Genomic DNA, 20,413 nt, shown 5'->3' on the forward strand with positions numbered 1-20,413 from the left:
TGTTGTGTTATTTAATGTCCATATAATTGCATAATTAATTTTTATAGCCGAGTGGGGCTACTGTGGTGATCATGTAACCTAATGAATCACACGTTTTCCAGTATTTGGGAGCACAGACTGTAGGCCTTATTACATTAGGCATTTTGACTGTTGTATTTGCAAATTCAACTCTGTATGTAGGCTTGTCATAGCCATTTGCGTTGCACAACCCCATCAAGCAGAGGCTATATACATATCAATAAATGAGACAAAACAAAATGTTGATTGAGTCTTGGCTATAACCTGTCCTGAGCTAAATAGCCAAGGGGTCCCAAATGGTCAAGACTATCTATAGCCTATTCTGATTGCCAGATCTGTTTTCCCAATCAGCCACTGCATATGCTTCTTCAACTATTTCCTTTAAAATGTATTTAGAGGCTTGTGAGCTGGGGTCTCTTTTTAAGGGGAGGACTATAATAAAAACAGTTATAAAACACAAATAGAGTTCTAAAATTATTCTGCCAGACAGCAGTACCCCAAATTATAGGCTAAATTGTAATGGCTACAAGTTGAAGGCCAATTTTTTTATTTGGATAGTTGAACATTGAATTATTAAAGTGATAGGCTAAAGAACTTTGGAGAATTATGAGAATTTTGAATACACACATGGATTTCAATAAACAAATGGATAACACTGTTCTATTCTCTTTGATTTAGTTCCTATTGCAACTCAGACAAATGACAGAATGGATGACATACTGATGACTGAACTGAATGAAGGATGAATTAAATGTTCAAATATGTTGGAATGATGAGTTGCACGCATCATACATGCTCTGCACTTTATTGGGCTAGTAGGCAAATAGGCCTACATTAGGGTATAATGACTCTATAGTATTCAGACCTCTTTACTTTTTCCACATTTTGTTATGTTACAGCCTTATTCTAAAATTGATTTGTCCCCCCCCCCACCTCAATCTACACACAATACCCCATAATGACAAAGCAAAAACAGGTTTTTAGAAATGTGCAAATTTAAAAATAAATAACAGAAATACCTTATTTACGTAAGTATTCAGACCCTTTACTCAGTACTTAGTACTTTGTTGAAGCACCTTTGGCAGCGATTACCGCCTCGAGTCTTCTTGGGTATGACGCTACAAGCTTGGCACACCTGTATTTGGGGAGTTTCTCCCACTCTTCTCTGCAGATCTTCTCAAGCTCTGTCAGGTTGGATGGGGAGCGTCGCTGCACAGCTATTTTCAGGTCTCTCCAGAGATGTTTGATCGGGTTCAAGTACGGGCCACTCAAGGACATTCAGAGACTTGTCCCGAAGCCACTCCTGCGTTGTTTTGGCTGTGTGCTTAGGGTCGTTGTCATGTTGGAAGGTGAACTGTCGCACCAGTCTGAGGTCCTGAGCGCTCTGGAGCAGGTTTTTGTCAAGGATCTCAAATCAAATCAAATCAAATTTTATTGGTCACATGCGCCGAATACAACAGGTGCAGACATTGCAGTGAAATGCTTACTTACAGCCCTTAACCAACAGTGCATTTATTTTAAACAAAAAAAGTAAGAATAAAACAACAACAAAAAAAGTGTTGAGAAAAAAACAGCAGAAGTAAAATAAAGTGACAGTAGGGAGGCTATATATACAGTAAAATAAAGTGACAGTAGGGAGGCTATATATACAGTAAAATAAAGTGACAGTAGGGAGGCTATATATACAGTAAAATAAAGTGACAGTAGGGAGGCTATATATACAGTAAAATAAAGTGACAGTAGGGAGGCTATATATACAGTAAAATAAAGTGACAGTAGGGAGGCTATATATACAGTAAAATAAAGTGACAGTAGGGAGGCTATATATACAGTAAAATAAAGTGACAGTAGGGAGGCTATATATACAGTAAAATAAAGTGACAGTAGGGAGGCTATATATACAGTAAAATAAAGTGACAGTAGGGAGGCTATATATACAGTAAAATAAAGTGACAGTAGGGAGGCTATATATACAGTAAAATAAAGTGACAGTAGGGAGGCTATATATACAGTAAAATAAAGTGACAGTAGGGAGGCTATATATACAGTAAAATAAAGTGACAGTAGGGAGGCTATATATACAGTAAAATAAAGTGACAGTAGGGAGGCTATATATACAGTAAAATAAAGTGACAGTAGGGAGGCTATATATACAGGGGGGTATCGTTGCAGAGTCAATGTGCGGGGGCACCGGCTAGTTGAGGTAGTTGAGGTAATATGTACATGTGGGTAGAGTTAAAGTGACTATGCATAAATACTTACTTAACAGAGTAGCAGCAGCGTAAAAAGGATGGGGTGGGGGCAGTGCAAATAGTCCGGGTAGCCATGATTAGCTGTTCAGGAGTCTTATGGCTTGGGGGTAGAAGCTGTTGAGAAGTCTTTTGGACCTAGACTTGGCACTCCGGTACCGCTTGCCGTGCGGTAGCAGAGAGAACAGTCTATGACTAGGGTGGCTGGAGTCTTTGACAATTTTGAGGGCCTTCCTCTGACACCGCCTGGTATAGAGGTCCTGGATGGCAGGGAGCTTTGCCCCAGTGATGTACTGGGCCGTACGCACTACCCTCTGTAGTGCCTTGCGGTCAGAGGCCAAGCAGTTGCCATACCAGGCGGTGATGCAACCAGTCAGGATGCTCTCGATGGTGCAGCTGTAGAATTTTTTGAGGATCTGAGGACCCATGCCAAATCTTTTTAGTCTCCTGAGGGGGAATAGGCTTTGTCGTGCCCTCTTCACGACTGTCTTGGTGTGTTTGGACCATGATAGTTCGTTGGTGATGTGGACACCAAGGAACTTGAAGCTCTCAACCTGTTCCACTACAGCCCCGTCGATGAGAATGGGGGCGTGCTCAGTCCTCTTTTTTTTCCTGTAGTCCACAATCATCTCCTTTGTCTTGGTCACGTTGAGGGAGAGGTTGTTGTCCTGGCACCACACGGCCAGATCTCTGACCTCCTCCCTATAGGCTGACTCATCGTTGTCGGTGATCAGGCCTACCACTGTTGTGTCGTCGGCAAACTTAATGAAGGTGTTGGAGTCGTGCCTGGCCATGCAGTCATGGGTGAACAGAGAGTACAGGAGGGGACTGAGCACGCACCCCTGAGGGGCCCCCGTGTTGAGGATCAGTGTGGCAGATGTGTTGTTACCTACCCTTACCACCTGGGGGCGGCCCGTCAGGAAGTCCAGGATCCAGTTGCAGAGGGAGGTGTTTAGTCCCAGGATCCTTAGCTTAGTGATGAGCTTAGAGGGCACTATGGTGTTGAATGCTGAGCTGTAGTCAATGAATAGCATTCTCACGTAGGTGTTCCTCTTGTCCAGGTGGGAAAGGGCAGTGTGGAGTGCGATAGAGATTGGATCTGTTGGGGCGGTATGCAAATTGGAGTGGGTCTAGGGTTTCTGGGATTATGCTGTTGATGTGAGCCATGACCAGTCTTTCAAAGCACTTCATGGCTACAGACGTCAGTGCTACGGGTCGGTAGTCATTTAGGCAGGTTATCTTAGAGTTCTTGGGCACGGGGACTATGGTGGTCTGCTTGAAACATGTTGGTATTACAGACTCAGTCAGGGACATGTTGAAAATGTCAGTGAAGACACTTGCCAGTTGGTCAGCACATGCTCGGAGTACACGTCCTGGTAATCCGTCTGGCCCTGCGGCCTTGTGAATATTGACCTGCTTAAAAGTCTTACTCACATCGGCTACGGAGAGCGTGATCACATAGTCGTCCGGAACAGCTGGTGCTCTCATGCATGCTTCAGTGTTGCTTGCCTCGAAGCGAGCATAGAAGTGGTTTAGCTCGTCTGGTAGGCTTGTGTCACTGGGCAGCTCGCGGCTGTGCTTCCCTTTGTAGTCTGTAATAGTTTTCAAGCCCTGCCACATCCGACGAGCGTCAGAGCCAGTGTAGTATGATTCAATCTTAGACCTGTATTGACTCTTTGCCTGTTTGATGGTTCGTCGGAGGTCATAGCGGGATTTCTTATAAGCGTCCGGGTTAGAGTCCCGTTCCTTGAAAGCGGCAGCTCTACCCTTTAGCTCAGTGCGGATGTTTCCTGTAATCCATGGCTTCTGGTTGGGGTATGTACGTACGGTCACTGTGGGGACGACATCATCGATGCACTTATTGATGAAGCCAGTGACTGATGTGGTGTACTCCTCAATGCTGTCTGAAGAATCCCGGAACATGTTCCAGTCTGTGCTAGCAAAACAGTCCTGTAGCTTAGCATCTGCGTCATCTGACCACTTTTTTATTAACCGAATCACTGGTGCTTCCTGCTTCAGTTTTTGCTTATAAGCAGGAATCAGGAGGATAGAGTTATGGTCAGATTTGCCAAATGGAGGGCGAGGGAGAGCTTTGTATGCGTCTCTGTGTGTGGAGTAAAGGTGGTCTAGAGTTTTTTTCCCTCTGTACTTTGCTCCGTTCATCTTTCCCCTCGATCCTGACTAGTCTCCCAGTCCCTGCCGCTGAAAAACAGATAATCTTGTTTCTCATTGTCTGAAAGTCCTTTAGGTGCCTTTTGGCAAACTCCAAGCGGGCTGTCGTGCCTTTTACTGAGGAGTGGCTTCCGTCTGGCCACTACCATAAAGGCCTGATTGGTGGAGTGCTGCAGAGATGGTTGTCCTTCTGGAAGGTTCTCCCATCTCCACAGATGAACTCTGGAGCTCTGTCAGAGTGACCATCGGGTTCTTGGTCACCTCCCTGACCAAGTCCCTTCTCCCCCGATTGCTCAGTGTGGCTGGGCAGCCAACTCTAGGAAGAGTCTTGGTGGTTCCCAACTTCTTCCATTTAAGAATGATGGAGGCCACTGTGTTCTTGGGGACCTTCAATGCTGCAGAAATATTTTGGTACCCTTCCCCAGATCTGTGCATCAACACAATCCTGTCTTGGAACTCTACGGACAATTTATTCGACCTCATGGCTTGGTTTTTGCTCTGACATGCACTGTCAACTGTGGGACCTTATATAAACAGGGGTGTGCCTTTCCAAATAATGTCCAATCAATTGAATTTACCACAGGTGGACTCCAATCAAGTTGTAGGAACATCTCAAAGCTGATCAATGGAAACAGGATGCACCTGAGCTCAATTTCGAGTCTCATAGCAAAGGGTCTGAATACTTATGTAAATAAGGTATTTCTGTTTATTTTTATTTTTAATAGGTGCACCTGAAAAGTAGTACACTGATGTGGTTTTCCAACAGCAAAGCTCAGTGCAACATGGCAGTGTTGGCATCATTTATACACGTTTTTTGGGTGATGTCGAAAAGAAACATGTTTCCAATCCCCATATCGCACACTCACAAACTGAAAAACCAATAAATTATAATACATTATTTATATGAACAGAATGGCGTGAAATTGAACTGTTTAATTATATGCGATGTCTAAATCTCGGTAACCAGGGTTTCCCGCCATTCAACCCTAATCTTAACTCCTCCTCTACATTTACTGGATTGGTTGAACAGTGCAGAAGCGTTCAGTTGTTTTTCTCCTCCTCGAGACCAGTATGTGGGGGATCTTAATGGGTAGCTTAGTGGTTAAGAGTGTTGTGCCAGTAACCGAAAGGTCGCTGGTTCTAATCCTCGAGCCGACTAGGTGAAAAATCTGTCGATGTGCCCTTACGCAAGGCACTTAACCCTAATTGTTCCTGTAAGTCGCTCTGGATAAGAGCGTCTGCTAAATGACAAAACAAATGTAATGTAAATGGATCTAGTTCCAGGCGTTTCTTTTACGCCTGCTACCTTAGGTTACACTCGTAACAAGCATTACGAAACGTATTTTCGATTAAACAAGCCATACCAAATTCGACACTCTCGTTGACCTCCATACAAAAAATCCTGGCTTGGTGAGCAGAAATAATAATACGCCACCTGCTGGAGAAGACAGATGTTGGGCCCAGTTGGGCTATCCCTCTCGCTTCGCCTCTTCCTCTGACTGCAGTCAAAACTTCATGACATTTGATCACGTTTTTTTGTCAAGTTCAGGCAGTCGTCATGAAGGCGCAAGTCTGACCATTTCAATCCCCATAATGAAACACACATCGCCTTTTTGGAACTGGAAACACTTTTTTTTATGCCACTTCCATACCAGAGTGACTTTTTCGTAGCAGGATAGGATAATTTACGCAGCAGGTTAGGATCATTAACATAGCAGGTTAGGTGACTGAGGCTAAGGTTAGGAAAATGGATAGGAGTTAGCGAAAATGCTCTCCTAACCTGCTATGAAAATCACGTTGTATCAAAGTGGAGTGAAAAGAGTGGGCTTGTTTGGTAAGGCTGAAGAAAGCGGCTGCAGACGAAAGTCTAGGAGTGTAGTCGGGGGAAGTGCATCTGCTACAGCCAAAAGTCGGGACACTGATGTGGTTTTCTAACAGTAAGGCTCAGTGCAACATGGCAGTTTGGCATTGTTTATAAACTTTTATTTTGTATTGTCGAAATAAACATGTCTCCAATCCCCATATCATACATTCACAAACTGTAAATATAGGTGCGTACATTGTGCTATCAATTGGGCAGCAAGTGCCTGAAATCTCACATTAATTTGTACATATCCACTTTATACATGAATGACGGCAAAATTGCTTCCTGTTTCAGTCATATCTTTGGTCACGTTCGCGTTGGTCAAACAAAGACACTAATGATTGGTTGACAAATAGTGCCTCCCACAATGTAGGCGATGGCTGCAAGTTGCAGCGGGTGAGGAGCATGTCGACTGCAGTCGAAACTTCATGATCTTTGATCACATGACTGTTGTAAAGTTCATGTAGGCGCAAGTCGTACAATTTGTATCCGCATAATGCAACACACTTTGAAATGGTCACTGACTTAACAAGAGTGATCCGCACGAACGCGTCCAGCGTTCCCCTTTTTGGAACTGCGAAAGCAAGCCGCCCTGTCGCCGCAGTGTATTCTGGGAACCCACAGTAGATTCAAGATGGCGGCGAGCAGGAGACTGCACAAGGTAAATCTCATGATCACACTATTTTCATATCTATCAACATTGAAGCCGAATGGGCTATCTAAGGGCTTAGTCATTATGGAGTCCAACTCAGCCACGATTTCGTCCTGATGCGTATTTGTTCCGTAACGTTGTGTGTTGAAATAATGTCCAGCTAAAAACGAGAAGTCACTCTGTTTCGTTAACTAGATAGCTAGCTAGTTAGGTTAGCTAGCTAGCTCAAAATAGGGGTGTATTCATTACATCTTACATCGGAAACCGTTTACCGTTTAAGAACCAAACGGAACGAAACTGGGAGGGACCTACCTGCATTTGTCCAATATAAACTCGTTTTCGTTGCAAAACGTTTTTCGTTTGGAGTAAACAGTTTCAGTTGCAACATGTTTTGTAACAGACCGTCAGACGGAACGTTTTGCAACAGAATCAGCGTAATTAATATACTCCTGGTTATGGAAACACCGGCAAATTAAGCCAGATTGAGGATCACAGCAGGGAAACCAGTATGCCATGTTGCTCGCTAATAATTAGAACTGACATCAATCTCCGGTACAGCAGGAAAATATTGACACAGATTAAATTCTTATCACAACCTTGCAATGGCTGAACAATTACCGTTATTGAACTAGGCTAGTTAGATAGCTATTTACGACAACTGTCTGAGCGGTTTGTTTGATGGCTAGCTAAATTAGCTACTTTGCCTAGCTAGCTAGCTCCCCATATCGCCCGACTAGCGTTAACTAGCTAAACCAAGAAAGGGCGTTTCACTTAATGTGACTCAGGTAGCACAATCTCATTGTCCCAATGTTTAGAGGATTAGCAAATCACACAACGGTTTTAGTTAACGTTTCAAGTTCTCCCTGTTTATCAATGCGACCTAGCTATAGTCAAGTTGTTAACCACTGTAACTAGCTATCTCGCTAGCCAGCTAACGTAGTAGTTAACGACTTTATAAACTCTGTGCTTTCGTTTTAGAAAAGAAACCGCAGGTGGTTAGCTAGCCATACCATTATCTATCACCGCAAATATGGTTGTGGAAGTACATTTAGTCAAGTGTCATATTTGAAAGTTATAGTTTTTGTCACTAACAGTAACGTTAGATCGCTAGCCATATATCTAGGTCTATATGGCTATACAACTAGATTGCCAGTCAGCTATAGCTCTTATCAACACGACGGCATTGTAGAAAACTGCACCATGAGTTAATTATCTCATGAGGTCATCATGATGGTTTGCAGCAGTAAACAAAACCGAAACCCAAACGTTTTCTAGACCTAACTAATAATAAACACTCAGCAAACTTAATTGTGTGGACCAAACAAAACATTAATTAGTAAGATGTCTGTCCAGACAGAAATCAAAGAAGCACAGGATCGTCTTTCTGGCTTTTAGGTTTGTTTACATCATCAGGACATGTCAATGTCATATTTGATGTCATTGACTGACATCGATGCCTCACAAGCAGATACCTCTCTGTTTATGCGTAATGACTTGATTGACATCTGACTTATTGTAGCGAATTCGGAGCCACAATCCTTGGAAGTGCTCCTAACCCCTTCCTAAGAGTAGGATCGTACATTATGCCTATTTTCCATTTCCTCATTGGAGGGGCCGCTTAACATGTCATAATGTTGTATGTCTCTCTCTCTCTTTCAGGAACTTGAAGAGATTCGCAAGTCTGGAATGAAAAACTTCCGAAACATTCAAGTGGATGAATCCAACATATTGACCTGGCAAGGTCTCATTGTCCCTGTAAGTGGTTTTATTCCCCGTCATCATCGATTCATGGCTTCACAATTCTCTGATGAAGGCTATTAAGTTCACAGAAGCCTCTGTTGTGGTTATAGAACTATTATATGTATGGAATGTCATTAGACAGTCATACGGGTTGCTCCTTGGATATGGTCATTGTCGCACTAACTAACCATGTCTTATTGTCTACACATTACTCCTCTGTAGGACAACGCTCCCTATGACAAGGGAGCTTTCAGGATCGAATTAATCTTCCCCGCCGAGTACCCCTTCAAGCCCCCCAAGATCACGTTCAAGACGAAGATCTATCACCCCAACATCGACGAGAAGGGACAGGTGTGTCTGCCCGTCATCAGCGCAGAGAACTGGAAGCCAGCCACCAAAACTGACCAAGGTGGGTGAGCCTCAGCCTCCCCATAGTCACTCTCTGGTGACATTACCTTGAACTTTTACACACATTTAACAGTGTTGGATTTTCCTGAAAGTTGAGTTGTGCATACATGTCAAGTCAGAACTTAAAAACCTCCTATGATTTGCCTAGAATGTAAATTATGCTTGCAATGCTTACATGATACCCTGACACTAGACAGTAGAACATGAGCAAATGACAGGAAAATGAAACCTTGCGCTAGGCTAGTCATTTTAGGTTGTCAATGTAGCAATTGATTTTGTAGTAATGAGTTTGTTTTCCCTGTCTATTCTGCAGTAATTCAGTCCCTGATTGCGTTGGTGAACGACCCCCAGCCAGAGCACCCCCTGAGGGCGGACCTAGCAGAAGAATACTCAAAGGACCGTAAAAAATTCTTTAAGAACGCAGAGGAGTTTACAAAGAAACACGGAGAAAAGAGACCAATGGACTGATCACCTGACCAGTGTGTAGCCCTCTCTCTCTTTCCCTTTCCCAGCCCTCCAACCAAATGTCCGTCTTCCCCTCCCTTCTCTCTGTACCTTCCCCCAGTCTCTCCTCCCCATCTACCCACACACCCTCTCCTCCATTCTTCCCTCACACATACTCGTCATCCTAACAGCCCAGCACGTGGCTTCAGCCCCAGCCTCGCCCCAGCGCATGGCTGCAGCCCCAGCCTCGCCACAGCGCATGGCTGCCGCCACAGCCTACCTTCAACGCAGGACCCTGGATCCGACAGGTTTCTCCTCCTCCTGGTGATAGCTCGAGGCCGTTACTAACTTTCTACTATTTTCTTAAATTAAAAAAATTAAAAAGACAAGAAAAAATAAATGGTTAGAGAACTTCCATGTTAAAGAACTAAGGAGGGGGAAAAAAGTAGAAAATGTAAAAAAATCCAATGTTTTGCTGTTTGTTTAAAAAGAGGAAAAACAAGAAATCATTGCTTGAGTACCGTATGCCTCTTGTGGTAGCACTAATTTGTGGAAGGAGATTTTTCTGTCAGAGAATGAAAAGTTGTTCTCATTTTCTTTATTTTATTTTTTCTGTTCTCTAGTCTCATCTTGTTCTGTCACAATGTTAGCTAGGCCCTGAAAGTGTGTGCTGAAATGTTTTCCTTTTGACTTCTTCTCTGCTTCTGGAGTTGCACTGTATTCTGTGGAACAAACCCTCTCCGTTGTCCATCCCCTCAGTTTGGCGCAAGCCCACTGAGCAGACGGAAACAAAATGGCGACCGATTAATAAGCCAATATTGTCATCAATTACAAGTGTAATTGACTGGAGAGAATTGTCTCTGTTTTATACTCCCCACTGGTCCAAAACGCATTTTTTACGATTGGAAAACCGAAGAATACTCATAATGTACTTCAGTTTCCATTCTTTTCTGTTTATGAGGATGCCCCTCTTTGTATTGGACATATTTTCTCCATTTGCATTCTGAGACTTCCTCCTGAATTGCTTTTTAGTTATAGGCAGAAGTTCCATTCAGTAGAAAAATCTCCCTCTGTGTTTTTAAGTTGGCTGTATACCCCACCCACAGGTTAAACGCTTCCTGAGTTTTAGCTGTTCTCTCCTATACACATTCGATGTCACCTGCCGTCTGCTCAAGACAAAGTGGGAAGTAAAAACAGTAGTTCTGACGACTCACATTTTGTTTGCTGTAAGTCTACTATCCAGTCTGATGGCTGTAAGTCTACTATCCAGTCTGATGGCTGTAAGTCTACTATCCAGTCTGATGGCTGTAAGTCTACTATCCAGTCTGATGGCTGTAAGTCTACTATCCAGTCTGATGGCTGTAAGTCTACTATCCAGTCTGATGGCTGTAAGTCTACTATCCAGTCCGCTCATCATCACACCCACCTGTTTTGTCAAACGTCACATACACATTTCAAAATTGGAACCCCACCACCTTTCGCTCTTCATAGATACAATCTGATACAATCTTGGCACCGTGAACCAAACCTCATTTGTCATTACCAGAGACTATCACACACATATCTCAGTGGCTGATATAGCCACTGGAACAGCCCCCCCCCCCCCACACACAAAAAGGTCTTAGTGAAGTTTCAGGCAGGGGAGTCTAAAGACTGAGGTTGAGTCCAAAATGGCACCCTATTCCCTACATAGGGTTCTGGTCATAAGTAGTGCGCTATATAGGGAATAGGGTGCCATTTTAAACAGATTGAGTTACCTCACAGAGACGGTGGTCCTATGTAACAGGCACCTTACACTGAGCTGGGAGAGGTCTGTCTGTCTGCCAGTAGGGTGTAAACAGGACAGGGACTGGAGCAGTTTAACAGCTGTGTGATTCGGTCCAATGTTTCATAATAAAGAATGGCTAACCATTTGGTCCTATTGTCTGGCTGCTGTGAGCTTGTCCCTGTGGCTGGGTGAATAAATGTGTAGGGAATGGGAACACTTTAAATTTAGTTTGAGGGACAGTGCAACATTACTGTAAAAGTGGCCATTTAAATAATTTTCAACTTCAGTCCCTGGGCAGGATATACTGTAGATGTGAAGGGGAAAGGCAAGATTCAACAATAAGTAAGTGAATATGTAGGGATTCAGGATCTTCTAGAAGATGTGAAGGGGGAGACAGTTTGTGGTAAGAGTGACACCACGCAAAGGGATTCCGCTATAGATTAAGTGACATTTCCATAATGGTCTGGTCTGTATTTCAAATCAGGAAACAATGGATATAGCAAAAAAGTTGTAGCTTACATTAAAATCAGTGGTCTGACAAGTCAAAACAGTGTTGGTGTTGTAGTGTTCAGACTTTTTATTTTGTAATGTAGCGAGACAACCTACCACTGGAGGGCACCATACTCGAATCACATTTTATTTAAACGTGTAGACTAACAGTGACATGCTTACTTGCGGGCCCTTCCCAACAACCCTGAGAGGAAAAAAAGATATATAGAAAAACAACAAAATGAGCAATGATAACTTGGCTATATACACGGGGTACCGAGTCGATGTGCAGGGGAACGAGGTAATTGAGGTACATGTATGTAGGGATAAAGTGCCTAGGCAACAGGATAGATCATAAACAGTAACAGCAACGGATGTGATGAGTAAGTTATTGCAAAAAGGGTCAATTCAGATCGTCAGGGTAGCTATTGGTTAACTATTTAACTAACTATACTGAACAAAAAATATAAATGCAGCATGTACAGTGTTGGTCCCATGTTTCATAAGCTGAAATAAAAGATAACCAGAAATGTTCCATAAGCACAAATAGCTTATTACTCTCAACTTTTGTGCACACATTTCTTTGCATTCCTGTTAGTGAGCAGTTCTCCTTTGCCAAGATAATCCATCCACCTGACAGGTGTGGCATATCAAGAAGTTAAACAGCATGATCATTACACAGGTCAACCTTGTGCTGGGGACAATAAAAGGCCACTCTAAAATTTGCAGTTTTGTCACACACATGTTTTGAGGGAGGGTGCAATTGGTATGCTGACTGCAGGAATGTCCACCAGAGCTGTTGCCTGATAATTTAATGTACATTTATGTACCATAAGCCACCTCCAATATTGTTTTATAGAATTTGGCAGTACGTCCAACCAGCCTCACAACCGCAGACCACGTGTAACCACGCCAGCCCAGGACCTCCACATCCGGCTTCTTCACCTGCTGGATTGTCTGAGACCAGCCACCCGGACAGCTGATGAGATGGAGGAGTATTTCTGTCTGTAATAAAGCCCTTTTGTGGGGAAAAACTCAGTGGCTGGGCCTGGCTCCCAAATGGGTGGGCCTATGCCCTCCCAGGCCCACCCATGGCTGCGCCCCTGACCAGTCATGTGAAATCCATAGATTAGGGTCTAATGAATTTATTTAAATTGACTGATTTCTTTATATGAACTGTAACTCAGTCAAATCATTGAAATTGTTGCATGTTGCGTTTATATTTTTGTTCAGTATATTTAGCAGTCTTATGGCTTGGGGGCAGAAGCTGTTCAGGTCCTGTTGGTTCCAGACTTGGTGCATCAGTACCGCTTGCCGTGCGGTAGCAGAGAGAACAGTCTATGACTTGGGTGGCTCGAGTCTTTGACAATTTTTAGGGCCTTCCTCTGACACCACCTGGTATAGAGGTCCTGGATGGCAGGGAGCTCAACCCCAGTGATGTACTGGGCCGTACCCACAACCCTCTGTAGCACTTTGCGGTCGGATGCCAAGCAGTTGCCATACCAAGCTGTGATGCAGCCAGTCAAGATGCTCTCAATGGTGCAGCTGTAGAACTTTTTGAGGATCTGAGGGCCCATGCCAAATCTTTTCAGCCTCCTGAGGGGGAAGAGGTGTTGTCATGCCCTCTTCACGACTGTGTTGGTGTGTGTGGACCATGAGAATTCCTTAGTGATGTGGACACCGAAGAACTTTAAGCTCTCGACCTGCTCCACTACAGCCCTGTCAATGTGGATGGGGGTGTGCTCGGCCATCCGTTTCCTGTAGTCCACACTCAGCTCCTTTGTCTTACTGACGTTGAGGGAGATGTTGATGTCCTGGCACCACACTGCCAGGTCTCTGACCTCCTTCCTGTAGGCTGTCTCATCGTCATCGGTGATGAGGCCTCCCCCTCTGTTGTGTCGTCAGCAAACTTAATGATGGTGTTGGAGTCGTGTTTGGCCACACAGTTGTGGGTGAACAGGGAGTACATGAGGGGACTAAGCACGCACCCCTGAGGGGCCCCCGTGTTGAGGGTCAGTTTGGCAGATGTGTTGTTGCCTACCCTTACCACCTGGGGGCAGCCTGTCAGGGAGTCCAGGATCCAGTTGCAGAGGGAGGTGTTTAATCCCAGAGTCCTTAGTTTAGGGATGAGCGTGGAGGGCACTATGGTGTTGAACGCTGAGCTGTAGTCAATGAACAGCACTCTCACGTAGGTGTTCCTTTTGTCCAGATGGGAAAGGGCAGTGTGGAGTGCAATAGAGATTGCGTCATCATTGAGGTCAGGGCTTTGTGATGGCCACTCCAATACCTTGACTTTGTTGTCCTTAAGCCATTTTGCCACAACTTTGGAAGTATGCTTGGGGTCATTGTCCATTTGGAAGACCCATTTGCGACCAAGCTTTAATTTCCTGACTGATGTCTTGAGATGTTGCTTCAATATATCCACATAATTTTCCTTCCTCATGATGCCATCTATTTTGTGAAGTGCACCAGTCCCTCCTGCAGCAAAGCACCCCCACAGCATGATGCTGCCACCCCCGTGCTTCACGGTTGGGATGGTGTTCTTCGGCTTGCAAGCGACACCCTTTTTTCTCTAAACATAACGATGGTCATTATGGCCAAACAGTTCTATTTTTGTTTCATCAGACCAGAGGACATTTCTCCAAAAAGTACAATCTTTGTCCCCATGTGCAGTTGCAAACCGTAGTCTGGCTTTTTTATGGCAGTTTTGGAGCAGTGGCTTCTTCCTTGCTGAGCGGCTTTTCAGGTTTTGTCGATATAGGACTTGTTTTACTGTGGATATAGATACTTTTGTACCGGTTTCCTCCAGCACCTTCACAAGGTCCTTTGCTGTTGTTCTGGGATTGATTTGCACTTTTCGCACCAAAGTACGTTCATTTCTAGGAGACAGAACGCGTCTCCTTCCTGAGCAGTATGACGGCTGCATGGTCCCATGGTGTTCATACTTGCATACTATTGTTTGTACAGATGAACGTGGTACCTTCAGGCGTTTGGAAATTGCTTCCAAGGATGAACCAGACTTGGGGAGATCTACAATCTTTATTATGAGGTCTTGGCTGATTTCTTTTGACTTTCCCATGATGTCAAGCAAAGAGGCACTGAGTTTGAAGGTAGGCCTTGAAATACATCCACAGGTACGCCTCCAATTGACTCAAATTATGTCAATTAGCCTATCAGAAGCTTCTAACGCCATGACATCATTTTCTGGAATTTTCCAAGCTGTTTAAAGGCACAGTAAACTTAGTGTATGTAAACTTCTGACCCACTGGAATTGTGATACAGTGAATTATAAGTGAAATAATCTGTCTGTAAACAATTGTTGGAAAAATTACTTGTGTCATGCACAAAGTAGATGTCCTAACCGACTTGCCAAAACTATAGTTTGTTAACAAGAAATGTGTGGAGTGGTTGAAAAACTAGTTTTAATGACAACCTAAGTGTATGTAAACTTCCGACTTCAACTGTACGTGCTACCACTGAGTCCCAACGCACCTTTTGGGAAGCACTTTTCCACAGTAGAAAAACGGAGAACACCATCGTGTAGGCCAAACCGTTCGGACGCTACAGACGTTTTCTTAGAAGACCGATTTTTTTACTAACTAGTAGGCCTAGTAAACATATCAGATGGATAAAGGCATGACACCATCTATATTTAGGATAGTTACATTAACAGTAAACAAACACAGTAAACAACAGGCGAATGGAGATCCTGGCTCCTCTGTTCCAAGATCATCAGGAACAGTCGAAGGGGGATGCGGCTATGGAGCCATTATCCTGGCAGCGCTTCTCCCCTGTAACTATTCCCCAGGTCATTGCTGTAAATAAGAATGTGTTCTCAGTCAACTTGCCTTGTAAAATAAGGGTTAAAAATAAAATAAATTGTGGAAGGGTGTGTAGGCTATGCACACGGAGCTAGCTGGAGCTCGGCAGCATCATCGCTGTTGGGTTTGGCTGCTGCTTCTCATCACTCTCCTCCTTTGTTTGGGTACTTTGGCAAAGCCAATTTCTGATATCTATCTATCTTCTGATTGGCTGGTTCTAGCTAAATAGACTAAGGCTTTTTACAGCTAGCTTGCTAAGACTGAAGTAGCTTAAACTGTAAACTTGACCCCGCCCTTATAAAAATAAAATAATAATTACAGGCGGAGGTGTATCAGGATATTCACTTACCCTACCACAGAGATGAGAAGTGTTTTTTCCTCTTTTTATGGAAACCCAAAGTAGTCATACCTGACCGCCCAGTGGCTTTCCATAGCCCCCTACGCACACCGCAGCACGCCCTGTCCATTGTGCTGACACAGTGCAGCGGAGATACTGTCACTCAATCATTTAAACTTTTTTGCTATTTTTATATTAGGGACGTAAAACGGAGGTGGCTAAAGTTTTAACTGGGGGGGGGGGGGGGGGGGGGGGGTAAGCCCCCTTTTGCCCCCCCATGGAGCCGAGTCCGCCTAAATGCCCTGTTTTTTCAGAAATCCCAGTTTGAGTTTTCCGGGAATCAGCAGGGAATATGCAGTTAGGGAATCCGCAAACCTGGAATTCTTCAAATTAGATGTCTGAAATACCAGGGAATCTTTGAAAAGTTTAGGGAATTCTGCTACCCTACCCCTGAGTGTGGGGGTGGGGCATCAGAGGTCCCTGAAGGCACAGAGTTGAACCCTCTGCTGTGTGTATCAGGCCAGTAGGGCCGGGTCCTTCAGGGTGGTTAGCTCCTGCTGTCGGTCAGCCGACTGGGAGAAGTCGTCCGGACCCTCCCCACACCCGCCCTCCTGGGGGTGGCTGGGGTACCAGGGGTGCACCATGAGCTCTGCCGTCAGCACGGGCCGCTCCATGGTGGTCGTCCTGTTTTTACTTCCACCCCCAGGAGGTGACAGTGAGACCCCCCAGGTCTAGTTCCAGGCCGTGGCTGAAGGCTCGTCTGAGGTTGGGGACGGACGTCAGGCCATCTGGGAGAGAGAGTGGGGAGGGATGGAAGGAGGAGGAAGAAGAAGAATTTGTCAATTGAGATGAACAGGAAAATAATAAGACTTTTGACTCCTTCAGATCATCTTCAACTCTTCTATCTTAAAAAACGCCTCTATAATACTGTACCACGAAGCCTGACTGGTCTAGTGAAAAACCAAATACAAGAACCTGAAAAGATGATCATCACATTCAGTACTACAGTGTGTGACTGAATGTCTCCTACCTGATGCCAAGTTGTCTGACTCCAGCACGTCCTTCTCTAGCTGAGTGTAGAAGTCTCTGAGGACAGTGGACAGCCAGGGACATGCTTGTAGACCACGCTCCACTGTAACACACGCATAGGGGATCCCACAGTCAGACAGCACCTGGACAAACACCTCAGACACAGATACCAGAGCCACCACATTAGATTCAGCTATTTGTCACGCATCAAACTGACATACATTATTATTACTGATCTGTTAACATTTTAGTCATTTAGCAGACGCTCTTATCCAGAGCGACTTACAGGAGCAATTAGGGTTAAGTGCCTTGCTCAAGGGCACATCGACAGATTTTTCACCTAGTCGGCTCGGGGATTAGAACCAGCGACCTTTCGGTTACTGGCACTATGCTCTTAACCACTAAGCTACTTGCCTGTTAACTACTAATCTGTTAACTACTGATCTGATAACTACTTATAAACCCTTTATAAATAATTTAATATAAAGTGTCACCCATGACAACCACATGGTAAAAAGCACTACATGTTTAAACAACAAGCAGTTCCAATTACTACAGAGTGGACTAACCTGCTTTAATAAATACAATAACATTAATTTATTAGTTGGATTAAGTTAACATGGTGGACATGGAAGATTTTTCATCTAGATTAGATCACCTAGCAACCATATAAACAAACCACATGACTCATGACATCATCAGTGGCGTAAACCCCAGGTTAATGTGCTTCATGGCCCTTGGATGCACACAGAGAGCTAACATTAATAATATCCATGTCAATCTCTCTTGGCTCAAAGTGGAGGAGAGATTGACTTCATCACTACTTGTATTTGTGAGAGGTATTGACATGTTGAATGCTGTCTGTTTTGAACTACTGGTACACAGCTCGGAAACCCACGCATACCCCACAAGACATGCCACCAGAGGTCTCTTCACAGTCCCCAAGTCCAGAACAGACTATGGGAGGCGCACAGTACTACATAGAGCCATGACTACATGAAACTGTATTCCACATCATGTAACTCATTCAACCAGGAAAATGTGATTAAAAAACAGATAAAAATACACCTTATGGAACAGCGGGGACTGTGAAGCAACACAAACATAGGCACAGACACATGCATAAACACACGATAACATATGCACTATACACACATACACATGGATTTTCTGTTGTAGATATGTGGTAGTGGAGTAGTGGCCTGAGGGCACACACTTTTAATGTGTTGTGAAATCTGTTGTGAATGTATTGTAATGTTTAAAAAATTGTATACAGTAGATATTCATTCTGTGTTCCGATTGTTATCAAGCTCTTATTTCCTCCTTCATGTACAGACAGTGGTAATTACGACATTGAATGATTTGTTTTACGATGGCTCCCTAAGTCTTTCCTGCAACAAGAATGTGGTTTAGCACACTCACAATTTGACCCTTGCTTTATTAATTAAATGTCCTTTTACAAGGAGGGATCTGGCCTTAAAAAGCTGGGGGGGGGACTCATACTCCCTGCTAGCTCTCTAAAAAAGAAGAAAATAACCTACTTATACGCCAGTCTTTTTTCTAAAGGCATGGTCAACACTGATAGTAGCAAGCATGCATGGCAGCAAGACTTTGGGGTGAGCATCGATAATTGTTATTCTTACCAATGCGAAGAAAATATGTTGTTCCTATATAAAACTCATGCGCTACAGTTTCAAATTATACATCAATTATAAACTACACCTGTTGTCAGAAGTAACTATGACCCTGCATGTTCTGGGGACTGTCTCAAATGTAAGCTGCACAGATCTACTTACTGTATGCTCATCTTGTACTGTCCCATTGTTAAAGATTCCTGGAAAGAGGTGGAAAGGAATATTTCAAACATTTTGGGCTCTCCAGTTGGTTTACAGTCTCTCCAACGCGTTCTGGGTCTACAGTCGACTAACCCTGCACTGAAATGTCATACAACTATCTTAGCCATGGGGCGGCGCACAATTGGCCCAGCGTCGTCCAGGGTAGGGGAGGGAATGGAATGGCCGGCAGGGATGTAGCTCAGTTGGTAGAGCATGGCGTTTGCAACGCCAGGGTTGTGGGTTCGTTTCCCACGGGGGGCCAGTATGAAAAATAATGTATGCACTCACTAACTGTAAGTCGCTCTGGATAAGAGCGTCTGCTAAATGACTAAAATGTAAATGTTAGCTCTAATGTGGTATGCTGCTAGATTAACAACTCTTCAATCATGGATAGATGACAGGAAACCAAACAGGTCTAAATGAATACAATACACCTTTCATTCAAACCATCGCACCACCGACACATGGAAAAGTTAACTGAATGTCCCCTATCATGAAGTTACTGTGTTTTCAAACCAATTTAGGTTGCGTTCGTAAATTCACTCTGGCTATCTACTCCGATGTCAGAGCTCTCTCGTTTTAGTGTGCCAGAGCGCAGAATAACTGTGTGCCAGAGCGCAGAATAACTGCCTAATTTATGAACGCTCAACACCGGTTGAATATGGACGGTGTCAGTAAACGTCGGCAAAAAAGCGTAATTAAATTGTTGCCAGGAGCACAGTTACAGTCACCAAAGATCTGGATAACATGAAAACAGCCTAACCAGCTCTGCTAGGGCGAGTAAAATGGTCAGAGTGAGGTGTTCCCTCATTTGTAACTGGAAGTAGCTAGCAAGCTAGCTAACCCACTTAGCTTGGGTGCTTGACTGCGAAACACTCTGAATTTACGAACGGACAATCTGACAACGCTCTGAATTTACGAACGGACAATCTGACAACGCTCTGAATTTACGAACGGACAATCTGACAACGCTCTGAATTTACGAACGGACAATCTGACAACGCTCTGACTTTACGAACGCCCAGAGCGCACTCTGACACTCCAGATTAAATGTACGAACACACCTTTAATGTAACTTCATATGTAGTCTATTAAACGTCACAAATGAGCTATGAAAGTAAACTCAGTAGCCTACTATACTACATCTACTTTTGGCCAGCTCTGTCGCTTCTTTCGCCAAGGAGGCGTTAACCAGAAGGGACACATTAGAAATGCCCCCGGCTTGGAAACAATCCACTATCCCCTGATTCCTCTTCGGACAGTACCCAAAATGATCTCCTGTCACCACCAGCCTGACTTTGTGTTGAGGCATTATCGTTGGACGCTGGTGGAAAAAGGGACACGGCACATGAGGCAGACAGACAAGAGCGATTCAGACTAGAGTGCTACTTTGTTCCCACGCACGCAGCACTGAGCTGAGCCGCAACAATGTATCGATGTTCAATTCACCGGCTGGCGACACATCAACAGTGGACCCTACGTACAGTATTTATAGAAATATTGTAGCCGCCAAACGTGATCATCTCGTGAACGTTGTAGACAATTACTAATTTACAACACTCACGAGAACACAATCTACTTGTTCTT

The 20,413-nt window shown here is 44.1% G+C and overlaps 2 protein-coding genes across 2 annotated transcripts; one reads left to right on the top strand and one right to left on the bottom strand.

The window, feature by feature from the left end:
• Positions 1-6,660: 6,660 nt before the first annotated feature.
• LOC311145170 (ubiquitin-conjugating enzyme E2 L3-like) lies at positions 6,661-11,458 on the top strand. The gene is made up of 4 exons (XM_084181379.1): positions 6,661-6,964; positions 8,615-8,710; positions 8,918-9,104; positions 9,417-11,458. Exons 1-4 carry the CDS (start codon positions 6,938-6,940, stop codon positions 9,569-9,571), a joined length of 465 nt encoding a protein of 154 aa, XP_084037505.1. The 5' UTR covers positions 6,661-6,937; the 3' UTR covers positions 9,572-11,458.
• Positions 11,459-16,477: 5,019 nt separating this feature from the next.
• Positions 16,478-20,138, bottom strand: LOC311144417 (carbohydrate deacetylase-like; the record flags this gene model as incomplete). Its single annotated transcript, XM_084180425.1, has 3 exons — positions 16,478-16,655; positions 17,013-17,134; positions 19,962-20,138. 3 exons carry the CDS (start codon positions 20,136-20,138, stop codon positions 16,478-16,480), a joined length of 477 nt encoding a protein of 158 aa, XP_084036551.1.
• Positions 20,139-20,413: the final 275 nt, after the last annotated feature.

The sequence above is a fragment of the Coregonus lavaretus genome, assembly GCF_964263955.1.
Source record: "Coregonus lavaretus genome assembly, chromosome: 17".
NCBI classification, from domain to species: domain Eukaryota; kingdom Metazoa; phylum Chordata; class Actinopteri; order Salmoniformes; family Salmonidae; genus Coregonus; species Coregonus lavaretus.

Coding starts and splice junctions, on each gene's coding strand:
- LOC311145170 (XM_084181379.1), top strand. CDS start 6,938: ATGGCGGCGAGCAGGAGACTGCACAAG. Junction 8,711..8,917: donor GGCAAGGTCTCATTGTCCCT/GTAAGTGGTTTT, acceptor ACTCCTCTGTAG/GACAACGCTCCCTATGACAA. Junction 9,105..9,416: donor AGCCACCAAAACTGACCAAG/GTGGGTGAGCCT, acceptor TCTATTCTGCAG/TAATTCAGTCCCTGATTGCG.